General features: G+C 37.9%; 1 protein-coding gene across 6 annotated transcripts in view; it reads left to right on the top strand.

The window, feature by feature from the left end:
- UAP1 (UDP-N-acetylglucosamine pyrophosphorylase 1) overlaps positions 1-14,172 on the top strand; it is a 103,021-nt gene that overhangs the window by 28,228 nt on the left and 60,621 nt on the right. For 5 of the 6 annotated variants that reach the window (XM_072946231.1, XM_072946230.1, XM_072946232.1 and 2 more), the window contains 2 exons: positions 90-156; positions 948-1,530. In XM_072946231.1, coding sequence (XP_072802332.1) covers positions 90-156; positions 948-1,040 — 160 coding nt within the window. In that variant the 3' untranslated portion in view covers positions 1,041-1,530. Of the gene's footprint in view, positions 1-89; positions 157-947; positions 1,531-2,479; positions 2,560-14,172 lie in introns of those variants that run through there. The other variant, XR_012062749.1, reaches the window with a different exon arrangement.

Below are 14,172 nucleotides of genomic sequence, written 5' to 3'. Positions count from 1 at the left end.
TTCTTAGAGAGAGCTTATAGCCTGTATTTTCACTCTGGCAAGTAGCATGGGAAGCTGAATCTTTAACACGTCTGATTTTTTTCCCTTAGTTTGAAGGATGCCAATGATGTCCCAATCCAGTGTGAAATCTCTCCTCTTATCTCCTATGCTGGGGAAGTAAGTTTGCTTTGCTTTTTTCCCTATTCATTTAGAAGTGGGCTTGTGATATTGTTCTTTGTTGAAGTGGAGCGTACCCTTAGAGAAGACGCAGCGTTTTCCAAAGGCCCTGCCCTGGAGCGCAGCCTGGGAATGAGCCAAGAGCATCCTTCCTTCTGGGCATTCCTGTTTTGGCTTTGCATCCGTCGCATAAGTGGGTTAGCTGCCGTGAACAGAAGGTTTAATGTTTGTTCCATTTCGTTGACACATTGAAATGCACTGGGCTTCTAAACAGTCAGCATTGTTTTTAGATAAATCACCTGGCCCTGTTTTACTGCAGTGTAATTTTTCTTCTCAGTGGGCTTATTTTGTTCATACCCTTAGTACTCTCACTTTTAAAACCGAGGGATTTAGCAGCTCCTGCTATTCTAATATGTAATTTTTTTTTTTTTTGGAGATCCTTGTCAGATCGTTTAGTTCTAGCATCAGAAATAGCTACCTTGCTTACTTAGAATGTTAACTCCATTGGGTAATGATTATAGGGAGAATTGCTATCATCTTATTAACTTTAAAAATTGTATTATCAGAATAATTTTCCTCTTTCGTTGTTTCTTTTATGCTTCCATAAATAAATCATTAAGCCCAGTTTAAAAAGTATACTAAGTAGATTTTTAATTGACTTTAAATTCTGTACCTCAACCCAACTTTTGGCAGTTTTGCTTTATTATCATTATTATGACCACTAAGTCCAGCATTGCATGACTAGTGTCCACCAGTTTTCTGAGTATGTTTCATTTCAACCCTTCTTTTAGGGACTGGAAAGTTACGTGGCAGATAAAGAATTCCATGCACCTTTAATCATTGATGAGAATGGAGTCCATGAGCTGGTGAAGAATGGTATATGAACCAGATACCAAGTTCCACCACCACAAGAAGAGCTTTTATTTTTGATAGACCGACTGTGAACCTACAGGACCCCTCCTAGAATACTCAAGTTTGAACGTCCACAGGCTTTCATTTTGCTTGTTGAACTCTTGTCACTACTGCTCTGCCCCAAGATCCAGACAACTGAACTTCAGAAAGCATTTTTATGATTCTCAACTCATTGAAGGTCTTATTTATATTTTTCAATTGTATAATTTTTTTTCAAGCTAATGAGAACATTGGCCATGTAGGAAATTTCCCACAGCTGAAGTAGAGTCAGGGTGTTCAACCTCACTTTACTTGGAGCTGGAAGCATTTGTTTTTGAAGTTGTACATAGTAATAATATGTCATTGTACATGTTGAAAGGTTTCTATGGTACTAAAAGTTTGTTTTATTTTATCAAAAATCAAATTTTTTTAAGAAAATAATCAGACAGTAAAATAAACTTTCTTCTTGTCTCTGCAGTGTCATTTGTACCTTGAGGAAATTATTCCATTGGGAAAAATGAAACTTCAGAGAAACTCTGAGATAATGCGAAAAAACAAATTGATACTTCTGGAAGATTGCAGAGTCATAGTTTTTTCTTTTTTAATGAATATCTAACTTGGGACTTTATTCTCTATCACTTTACAATAGTGGCTCTCAACCAGAGATGCTTTTGCCCTCCTCCAAGGGACATTTGACAGTGTCTGGAGACACTTTTTGTTGTGCTGAGAGAGTGGGTTGGTAGTACTGGCTCCTAGTGAACAGGGATCAGGGATGCTGCTACCCGTCCTGCAGTGCACTGGACACCTTCCTTTAAAGAAGAATTGTCTGGCCCCCACCATCAAGGTTAAAAAATCATTGGTTTCATATCATTGGTTTATTCCCATTTGCCTAAATACTTGGTAGCACTTAGGAATTCAAAAGAATATAATTCCTGCATTTTCCCAGGCAACTTAATCACTACCATTCGAGTTCTGTTTTGCGGTTTTCAGCTAGAGGATTAAAAAGACAAAGGTGGTTCTTTAAATGGGCCATAGATCCATTGGTCATTAGTAAGGGTTCTCTGTCTAAAATGTAGTTTGCGTGAAAGTATTGAGCTTTATAAATGTGCTTTATATAACATTTAAGTATTGACTTTAAGCATAAAAATTGACATCTGGATAAATAAAAAAATTTTTAAATTAATTCCAGAGAAGAGATTAGTAAATTTTATTTTCCACTGATAAGTTGTCACAGGATAGAATGTTATAGATGGATAGGTCTTTTGTTCTCTAAAGGTACAAAATTTAAGGATCACTTTCTAAAGAATATATTATACTTACATCTATTTAAATTTTTTGTATACTAAGGCTTAAATAGTATGTCTAGCATTTTCCTATTTTATTTCAATAACAGTGTGATTTTGCTATTGTTATCCATTCCATTTCTCAAAAGGATGTGAGGTTTGAGTTCTTCATCAGAACAAGCTACAAATGGACTGTGAGGACAGAACTGCAGTTTTTAGCACCTGAATGGTATGCATTATTTCCTTTTTTTTTTGAGCCTTCATCTACTACTTCCTCTTTCCCTCCCTTTAAGATCATACTGGTAATGCCAGGGAAGGGTAGGACTGGCCCCGCGGTATTGTGGTAGTGTTTTTATCAGAGAGGAGCAGTGGCTGGGGAACACTGGGTGCATTAAGGGCAAAGAGTCTGGGAGATTCTGAGCTTTGAAATTATGAGGTGATAGCATTAGGTACCTCAAGTCCTTGTTATTTATTCTAATTCAGCAAATATAGAATTGGGTAAAAATGTTTATTAAAATATGAATTAGAATCACTAATTCTATCAACAGTGTGATAGAATTTATATGAGTGTTAGTAATCAGTGAATTTGATCAAGGTCACCCTTGTTATGTGTCAGTAACTTTGCTGATGGTTGCAAATGAATGTATAAACTTAACAGAGTGTGATATTTTAATATTTGATTTTTTGTTCCTCAGTTTCCCTCTTGGTTCTCAAAATTGATTGTTTTGAGATCTAAAAAAGAATTATTAACGACATCTATAGAAGATGAACAAAAAGAATTCCATTTTCAATTTCTAACCTTTCTATTCCTGGAAGTTTGGGCTGTTACCGGTAACATGTGATTTCATTTCTAAGCCTAACTTACTATCTCCAATGTTTCCTCTTGATAATTCATCATGGTACAGTCAGATCTCAGTTACCCAGGTAAAAAGAGACAAGGAAAAAATCGTACATAACCCATAAGGGTGACTGAAACACAAATCATTCAGTTGTCTTGGAAATCTGGTTTTCCTCTGACTGAGAGTAATGCTTTTGCAGTTGACGACCCTCTTTAGAGCCCCGGTTTAAGAAAAGCATGTTGGGAAGTGATGAATGAATGAGTCAGCCGGTGAAGGCTGAGTGCCTGTCACATGTCCAGCCCTATCAGGGGATTAAAAAGTGTAACGTAGAGTCTTTTCCTTGCAAAGCTTGCATTCTACTTGAGGAGATAAAATTAACCAGCTTAAAACACTGGAAAGAGAATTTAGTACTAAAATGTGAGGAATGGAAAGTACAGTAACCGTTAAAGGTCACCTTTATGACCTGGAGTTTGGTGTGGCAGAACTCCTCAACAAAGAACCGCATCATTCTGAAAGTGGAGCTGTTTCCTCCTCAAATTGGGCTCAGAGGTTTCCGTTCTAACAAGAAACTGTACCTCAATAATTTTAACCTGTATTATGAAAAATCAGTGAGGTTTTTAGTAATCAGAACCCTGTTTTGCCCTTAGTAAGCACACAAATGGTTTAACTCTGATTTATTGAATTTAATTGCCTTAAAATGCAAATGTGTGCTGTGGTTTAGAAATGGATTGTTAAGGGGGGATATTATTCTGGGGAGAAAGAGTCACTTATTACATGAAGTTGCCAGGTTACACCCAAGTTATAGGTTAATTAGATAATCTAAGTGATTTTCTAAGTGTGCTCCCCTGATCAGGTACATCAGTATCCCCTGGAAACTTCTTTGAAATGTAAATTTTCAGAATTGCTGCATTACACATTTGAGACAAGCCCTCCAGGTGATTCTGATGCACACTGAAGTTGGAGAACCGCTGTGGTAGGAGAATTTGAGATGGCTAATCAAGTGCAAGGATGGTACAAAAAGAGAACATAAATTAGGAGAAGAAACAGAGAGACCAGTGTTCCTAGAAAAAGAATAGTTAAGCCAGAAACTGAATAGAGATGTCCTTTGTAAGCTTTATTCTTTAAAATACCAAGGGAATGTACTGACACTGGTAAAAGAATGGAGGATGGAATTAGCAAGATCTGACCAGGACAGTTGTAATTGCTAGAACAGTGGTTTTCAAACCCTTTAGATTCAATGAACCACTTGGAGAGATTTAAGAAAAACATACCCCAATCCTAGAGGTTATGATTCTCAGTCTGGTAGGAGGCCTGGCTAATTTATAAAAGCGTTAGGTGATTCCAAAGGGCAGTTAGGAGTGAGAATCCCTGACTTGGAGATGTAGCCTTAGTTTAGAAGTGAACCACCAAAGGTGAGAGGGGAGAAGTTTGAATGTGTTCTGGCTTTGAAAAATTAGGCAAGGAGGGGCAAAGAGTGAAGATGATTTCACTTGAGAAGAACAACACAAACAGGACGGCCAGGTGGGGCCAGAAACAAGCATTCTGGAGATGATTCTATTTTGCAGATAATCTCAGTCTGCTGGAAAAGAACCACCTTCTAAATTTTATCCCTCTTTGACTCATAGCGTTTCCTAGAACAAGGGGTGGTAGGGGACAAGAGAAAGCTAATGCATAATTTGGTTTAAAAATATTATGTTTCAGGCTGAATGAGCGGTAAAAAAGTAAAATGATGTGTTAAGGTGGTGATATTATGGGTGGCTTTTTTTTTCTCTCCATTAAGTTTTGGATAATTCATTCTTACTAATTTTATGATAAAAAGTTTTACCTTTTATGAAGGCGCAAAGGATAAATAAACCAAGGGTATTCACATTAACCAGTTAGGTACAACTGTGAGAGAACTTGGAAATAAAATTGGCCATGGTGAAGTTGGGGGAATGTAAACATACCTTCAGATAATGGAGTGTTGACAGTGCCCCATCGAGGTGTAAGGCAGCGTGGTCTCCATATGCTCTCACCTCTGCTCTTGGGCATTGTTTGTTTGAGAAATATGGTAATTTCAGAGGGATATATGAAGCAAATGTACTGCATTTGTATGTATCAAGGTAATGCTGTTGGAGTTAAAGGCTTTCTGCAGGAGGCTTAATGTGAGTCCTCTGATATAATAAATGAACTCAGTATTATGCCCTCTTAAAGACAAGGGGCCTGCCTGTTAGGCCTGCCAGAAGCTCAGTGAGTCAGTGGCGACACCAAATATGTTTATATAGACGCGTGTTTTCGAAGTTCTGAACAAAGATAGCAGGACAACGTAAGAACAAAGTCTATCATTATAACTTGATGACTCATTGTTTCCACATCAGTTCTTTTATTTCTATCTCAGTAATTCTACTTCTCAGGAAATATTCGTTTGCACATTTTCTTCTGGTGGTCAAAGTTTTTTTTTTTTTTAACAAGATGATGTGTAGAACTCATAATGTATGTATTTTATACGATAAAATATATAACATATGAATAAGATTGAGATGAGACTTGATAGAGTTCCTTTTAAAGTTTAAAATTTCTCCTAATTCATATACTTTTAAAAGCTTTGAAATTGAAAGAAGGAAGATTGAATCTCATGAACATAGAAAGTGAGTAATTAGACAATAACTATGCCCAACATCGTATTATAGTGCTTACCCACGAGCCAGGCATCACATTAAGCATGTTATGTACATTATCTCATCTAATCCTTACTGCTTTCCTATGAGGTGAGAGCTCTTATTGTTTAATCCGTAAGGAAACCGAGACTTTGAGGTTATGTAAATTGTTGAAGATTATAAACCTCGTAAAAAGCAAAGCTGGGACGTGAACCCAAGAGTCTGAATCCAGAGACCCACACTCTTTTGTTAATTTTTTTATTTAAAATTTTCAAACAAAAATTAAAAACAATAGTAGGAAACAGAATAATGACCCTCTGTTACTTAATTTCTAACCGTTAACATTGGCTAATCCTATTTCATTTAATTCCCACCCCCACACCCCCATTGAATTACTTTAAAATTAATTCTACATACCTACATATTGGAATAATACTTAAGATTATTATCTAAGAGAGAATCCTGTTATATATAACACCTTACAAACTTTAATAATAATTTTTTAATATCATCTGCCATTGACTGGATGTTTGTGTCCTCCCAAAATTCCTGTGTTGAAAGCTAACTCTCAATGGGATAATATTAGGAGGTGGGGAGGTGATTAGGTCATGGAGGTGGAGCCCTCATGAATAGGATTATTGCTGTCATTAAAGAGACCCCAGAGAGTTCCCGTACCCCTTCTGCCCTATGAGGACACAGTGACAAGATGGCTATTCATCTATGAACCAGTAAGTGGAAACTCACCAGACACCAAATCTGCCAGCACCTTGATCTTAGACTTGCCAGCCTCCAGAAATGTGAAAAATAAGTTTGTGTTCTTCATAAGTCATGCAGTCCATGACATTTTTGTCATAGCAGCCTGAACGGTTGGAGACATCATCTAGTATCCAGCCATTGTTCAGATTTCCCCAAATATCATATATATATCTGTTTAATATTGATTTGTTTGAATCATGTTTTAATTCATTTCATTTATTGCCTTTGACTGTTTTGTCTCTTAAGTGGTTTTTAACCTATGCAGATATCCTCCTCCCTCTTTGTTTTTTTTAATATTTATTTGTTGGAAAAAAACTGGTTATTTTTCCAGTGTCGTTTTGTAGATTTTGGATTTCATTTTCATGATGTCCTTTAACATTTCCCTCTATCTTCCATATTTCTGAAAACTGTAGCTGAATCTGAGATTTGATCAGATTTAGGCTCTTTTTAAAAATTTTTTTGATAAAAAATACTTCAAAGATGATTCTGCATACTTCTGATTGAATTTCATTAGAAGGCACGTAATTGTCTTTCTCTTTGTGATGTTAAGATTAACTAGTGTTTTTAATTTAGGTATTGCCAACCTGATCCAGCCATTGTAAAATTCCCTATGAACCTTTCACTTACTGTCTTAGCAGCTACTGATGATTATTTCCTAGAGCCATTATTTCATCAGGGGCCGAAAGGTAGAGATTTTATTACTATTTCTTTTGTATTTATTAGCAATCATTCTTTGCAAAGAAAGAATTTCCATTATTTGATTATCTAAAGCAGTAGAAGTGCTTGATTCTTTCCCTTTACCAGTTTCCAGAATAATGAGTTGTGCCCTTGCATAATTCCAAAGGTGATCAGTTCAGTCCTGTCCAGTTCTGAGTATCATTATGAATTCGTGGATTTAAAGAAATATATTTGATGTGTTTCCATCTATTACAGTCATTTTTAGTTTGGGCCAGTGAACCCCTTCAAATTGCCTCCTGGGTTCCTCTGACTTTGTTCTTTTGCTTTGTAGCTTCTTTGCTTCCTGGTATCACAAGATGTCTCAGGACCAACTTACATATTTCCAGCCCTACTCTAGGCAGATTTTTGGTTTTGAATACTACTTTAAATGTTTTATAAAATATATTAACTCATTTATTGTGACACATTACTTTTCTGACTTTATTTAGGGGAGATCCTTGTGATGAAAATTAGATTTTTAAATCTGAATTTACTTGTGGGATCAAGCCTGCACTCTTGGACCAAAAGGCTGAGACCACATTCTAGAAAGAGCCAGTCCTCTCTGGGATGAGAGTATAAGAAATGACTCTAGTCAAATGTGCCAGGAGTCAGTTTCTGGGAACTGTGGCACCCACTCTTGTCTCTACATGCTCCCAGAAGCTGTGACTCACCTAGTGCAAGTTATGTCTGAATAGTTCCTACAGACTTCACTGAGGTCACCTTCAAGTGAGACATTAAGCCCTTTAAAGAGAGAAGTGCCCGGTGGTGTCCAGCACTGGGAGGAGAGTCCAACTTGCCAAAGGAAGCCATTTCTCCAAAAAGCCTTGGTTCCTTTTAATAAGAAATGGTATTTAGATACTATAATCTAGGTTCTATTTATTGCTGGAGGTTCTAGATCCTTTTAGGGGACTGAGCTAGAAAATGCATTTTGTTTGTTGTGCAGAAGAAAAGTATGACATGAGTTTATACTCATAATTTCAATTTTTAAAAATCAAGTCCTTTTTGACTTTATATTTGTGTCTTTTTTACCTTTAGCTAAAAATTTTGTTTCCTGACAGTCAAGGTAATTATTTTCTTTATATTACCATGATGGTTAATTTTATATGTCAACATGGGCAGGCCACGGTGCACAGATAACTTGGTCAAACATCATTCCGCATGTTTCTGTGAAGGTGTTTTGGGGTAAGATTAACCTTTAAATTGCTGGACTTTGAGTAAAACAGATTGCCCTTCATTACATAGGTGGGACTTGTCCAATCACTTGTAGTCCCTAATAAAACAAAGACTGACCTCTCTTGGGCAAGAAGGAATTCTGCCAGCAGATGGCCTTTCAACTTAAATTGCAATGTTGGCTCTTCCCTGGGTCTTCAGACTGCCAGCCTCCCCTGCAAATTTTGGACATGCCAGTTTCTACAATTGCATGATGTAATTCCTTAAAACAAATCTCTCTCTCTGTGTATACATCCTGTTGGTTCTGTTTCTCTGGAGGTTAAGAGAGAACTAATTGGAACTTCTACTTACAATGAAAATGATATAAACAGAGACTGGGTTTGCCTTCCTACCTGAAACAACTAAAAAAAACAGATTAAACAAATGAAACAATGGCACTGAAGACATTAGACATCAAGAAGACGGTCAGTGATCCCTAGGAGACAGGACACTAAAGAAGTAAGCCCTATGGTTTGTTCCAGCTGGCTGCCTGGAGAGAATCTGCAGGCCTTAGCACAGGAAGGAGGAACCAGGAAAAATCTGACTGTCTCCCCGAATTGAGGAGATGGAAGGAGGAGTTTGGGAAAGCCAAGGTAGCTGGAATTCATAGGGCAGAGTACTGGAGAAGAGAGAGCTGCACACACACACACACAAACTGGAGATCTGCAAAGGCACTGCTTTGAGTATTGAGTTGAGTATTAGCAGCACACGTGTGTATAGAGAAACTTCTTGAGGCTGAGGAAAGAACCATCTGAAAGAACAGAAAGAACAGTTCCTGGAGTGGAAAAGCCTCATAATTCAGAGTATTGGGTAGAGTATGAAGAAGGGTCTCGCTTGAACTAACTGCAGTTCTTGTCCAGCCTAACAGCTTAAAAGCCACACTTGAAAGGATCAGACTGTTTCCATGTAATTTACTGATGCCTGTATTACTTTATTGCTGCCTGGCAAAACACATAAAGCGTATATATCTATATTTTAAGAGTTTCTGAGGATTTGGAATCCAGGGAGAGCCTTAGCTGGATGGTTCTGGCTCAGGTTCTCTCATGAGGTTGCAATCAGTCTGTCAGCGAAGGTGGCAGCCATCTGAAGGCTTGACTGGGGCTGGGAATCTAATGTTAAACTCACTCATGTGGCCATTGGCAAGAGTCTTCAGTTCCTGTGCTATGTGGGCCTCTCCACTGGGCTGCTTATAACATGGAAGGTGGCTTTCCTCAGCATGAGTGATCCAAGCAAAAGAGAGAGTGAACAAGATGGAAGCAACTGTGTCTTCTGTAAGCTAATCTCAGGAGTGACATAGCAACACTTACAGAATATTGTATTGGTCAATTATTGTGCAGTATGGGAAAGAGCTGCTCAAGGGAGGCAGAGATCATTGGGGGTCATCTTAGAGGCTGACTTCCATGAACGTAGGGGTAAAATGCTTCACAGTATTCTAGCAAATTGTATCCAGTGGTATATAAAATGGATAATGTATTGTAACCAAATGAGGTTTATCCTGGGAATGAATGTCTTGCTTAACATTTGAAGATTAATCAATGTAATTCACCATATTAACAGACTGAAAAAAGACAAATTACAGATTAAGAAAATGCATTCCACAAAATTCAACATCCTTTCCTGATAAAAAGTCTTACTGCAGTAGGGACAGAAGGGATAAATGTGATAAACTGAAGATTCTACATAAATGACATTTGTTTAATATTACAATGGTGAAAGATTATATGCTTTCCCTCTAAAATCGGGAACAAGGCAGTATGTTCATTCTTGCCATTTTCTATTCAGTGTTGTATGGAAGTTTTAACCAGTGCAAGGAAAAGATAGAGAAGGCATCAGACTGGAAAGGAAGAAGTAAACCTGTCTTCATTTGCAGATGACATGATCATCTACCTAGAAAATCCTATGAAGTCTACATGAAAGCTGTTAGGACAAATAAGTTGGTTTAGCAAGGTTGTGGGATACAAGATCAATATATAAAAATTATATTTTTACATACCACCAACACATAGATATTAAAAATTTAAAAATCAGTATCATTTACAATAATGTTAAAATGCATGAAATATTGATGGATGTTATCTGACCAATACGTGAACAACCTGTATACTGAAATCTGCAAAGCACTGCGGTGAAATTACAGAAACAGATCAGAAGATTCAGTGTGGCTAAAATGTCAGTTCTCCCCAAACTGATTTACAGATTCAACGTAATCCCAGTTAATACCCTGGAAGCCTTTTTTGTAGACGTTAACAAGATTCCAAAGCACATATGGAAGTTTAAAGCCACAACTTTGAAAAGGAAGAACAGGGTTGGAGAATTTATACCTGACTTCAGGACTTACTATAAAGCTTCAATCAAGATTCTGTGGTAATAATGACAAGATAGACAAACAGATCAATGGGACAGAACAGAGAGTCTAGAAATAGACCCTCATATGTATTATGGTCAGTTGATTTTCAACAAAAGTGCAGAGGCATTTCCGGGGAGGAAAAATAGTCTTTTACATAAGTGATCCTGGAACAATTAGATATCCGTATGTAAAAAAGTGAACTTTTGGAGGGTTGGTTATAGCTCAGTGGTAGAGTGCCTGCCTGGCAAGCACGAAGTCCTGGGTTCAATCCCCAGTACCTCCACTAAATAAATAAATACATAAACCTAATTACAAAAAAAGTGAACTTTTATTCATACTCTGCCCTTTACATAAAAATTGACTCAAAATGTAGAACTAAATGTAAAACCTAAAACTATAAAACTTCCAGAAGAAAACATGGAAAATCTTTGTGACCTGCAGTTAGGCCAAGACTTCTCAGTTATGACACCAAAAGCACAATCGATAAAAGATAAAAAGATAATTAGAAATTCATCAAAATTAAAAACATCTGTTCTTTTTGACACTCCTCAATAGTATTTGCAAATAACATTTATGATAAAGGACTTGATACGTATCAAGAATACATAAAGAAGTCTCAAAACTCAGTAATAAGAAAATGTAATTTTAAAAATAGACGAAAATTTTGAACAGACATTTCATTGAGGAAGATATATTGATAACAAGCATATGAGAAATGCTGAGCATCATTAGTCATCAGGGAGTGGAGATTAAAACCATAATGATGAGGTACCATGACACATCTATTAGAATTAAAAGAACTGGCCATACCAAAGGTTGGCAAGGATGTGGCACTCATACCTTGCTGATGCCAATATAAAATGGTGCCTCCATGGTAGAGAATACTTTGGCAGTTTTTTAAAAACAGTTAAACATAAATTAAGCATATTACCTAGCAATAATGTTGGGAGAAAGAAGTCAGACACAAATGAGCACACAGTATGCTGTTCAATTAATACGATGATCAAGAAGTTGCAAGCCGATCTATGGTGAAAAAGGTCAGAACAGAAATACCTGTGGAAAGGTTGTCTAGTGAGTTAGCACAAGGGAGCCTTCTGAGTGCTGGAAATATTCTGTGTTTTAACCAGCAGAGCTGACAGGTGTGTATACATTTGTAAAAATTCATCAAACTGAACACTTAAGATTTGTTCATTTTACTCTGCATAGGTGTATCTCAGTTAAGAAGAAAAAATAGTTATCTTACTCTGTATGCATTTTGAAGTTTTAAAATACATCTTAAAATAATTCATTGATCAAAGAGGAAGTTTAGATGACTTATCTAAAATTCCATACCTCAGTAAATGGAATAGTAGGGACTAAAATTGTCCGTATCCCTCTAAAATCCCTGCTTTTAATTACTATGCTGTCTGCTTCCTGCCATGTCTTCTTCTAATCCCAACAACATTATAAAAAAAACTGCTGTGTGCACCAACTATAGCTTTTGAAAGAGAAAAGGAATGAAATAGTTGTGTGTTGCAATTTTTAAGCTATCAAGTTTAAGGAGGAATGGAAAAAAACTAATAATGAAGGGAGGAGAGCAGTTGCTCTCAGTGAACCTCACAATTAGCCATTCAAGTGAAAGACAACTTGGTAAGAGATTGGTTTGGCCTGGAGTCTCAAAGGAGGAAGGATCGTAAGGACAACAAGGGAGAGACCAGATGATGATCAGGACCAGATGGCTGTCACCAGGGCCGCGCTCAAGTTAGTGCGAAATAAGGGGAATCACGACACGGTTGTGCAACACTGGTCCCAGGCCAGTTACTGCTCTTGAGAGCCCACACTCCATTTCCTTCTTATAAGAAAGAAAGTGCGTGTGTGTGCGTGTGTGTGTGTGTGTATAGTTGCAGGGAATAGCAAAAGCAGTTCTGGGAGTCACTAAATGTTTGTGAGTAGAGTTGGACTATATTTAGATAAGAGTAGTTGTTTCACTGGAAAAAGGTTTTCTCATACTTTCCCCATCCTTTTATTGTATTCTCAGCATGCATCTGTCCAGTGCTCATAAAAGACACACTGAGGGGCAGTGTGTTTGACAGGCTGAATTTGACACCGGTCAGATTGTCTCAGCAGAGAAAAAGGCCAGAGGACACTAAATTCTATCCAGTACCATTTACTGAGCTGTTGGGAAACGGAATGGAATGGGAATCTTGATAACTCATTTCTGGGGAGTAAGAAGAAAAAACAAACTACAGTTGTACCTTGAGTTCCAGGTGGAGGTTGAAAACTCTGCCCCTGCAGAGAACAAGCTGTAAGGCTAACTGCTTTGCCTTTTGGCCTTTTCTTAACAGGAGAGATGGGAATATCCAAATGGTGATCGAATTAAAGGCTCATAGTACTCTTTTGACTAACATCTACTAGGAAAGAGCTTTTTTTTGGCCTCACTATCCTTGTATCCATATTTTGTTGGCCTTCCAACAGTGACAATCCCTGGGACTTGTTTCTGGAACTTTCTGGAGTCCTCTGGAATGTCCTACCTTAATCTGTCCTGCTGTCGGGGCAGAGGTCGGGGGCTGCAGTAAGCAAAACTCAGGGGTAATGATGAGGTCATATCTGAAGTCCTGGAGCAGAATGTATTTACTTAAGCAGATTTTTATGGCGTGATTTTTCACTTATTTTCTGACGGCATTATAGGCTAGTTCCTGTGACTGAGCTGCCTCCCTGGGGGCCTTGTCCTGGCTGGCTGTGGTTCTCAAAGGCCTTGTAGCCAGCCTTCCTGGCAGGGTTATTTCTGTGCAGTAGAGGGCAGCAGTTTCAAATGCACAGGTGTTAGGAGAAAATTGGGAACCCGAGGTTCCAGAATGTTGGGATATGCCTGTTCAGCTCAGAATGCCAGCACAAACGCTCTGTGAGCCCACTTTTCACTCCAGATCAACACTTCAGGAGGAATCCTACTGCAACTTGGCCCCCGCAGACATGTCTCCGTCGTCACTACTGTCGTCTGTGGAAGCCCTAAGAGGTCACATAGTCTGAGTACTTCACTTTGCAGACAGGGCGACCAAGGGCCAAAGAGGAAAAGTGACTCCGTCAAAGTTGCATGATTAGTTAGCGACAAGGTTCGGGCTGTACTCTAGGTCTGGACTAGAGTTAAGATTTAGAGCTCATCAATTTATTGGGAGTAATGAAAGTTCTAAGTATGGATAAGATGGTAGAGCTTATAGAATAAGACAAGGAGGGGCAGCGTTGGATGGAGCCCAGGACTCAGTACCAGAAGTGGTACCAACCATATGGATTCAGTAAATTAGTGAAATTTTCTTATTTTTATATGATCTCTCCAGATGTCACTTCAACAAAAGCTCTTTTGC

This window comes from Vicugna pacos, chromosome 21 (assembly GCF_048564905.1).
Source record: "Vicugna pacos chromosome 21, VicPac4, whole genome shotgun sequence".
NCBI classification, from domain to species: domain Eukaryota; kingdom Metazoa; phylum Chordata; class Mammalia; order Artiodactyla; family Camelidae; genus Vicugna; species Vicugna pacos.
The sequence above is the reverse complement of the archived record's forward strand: the minus strand, read 5'-3'. Positions and strand labels throughout refer to the sequence as shown.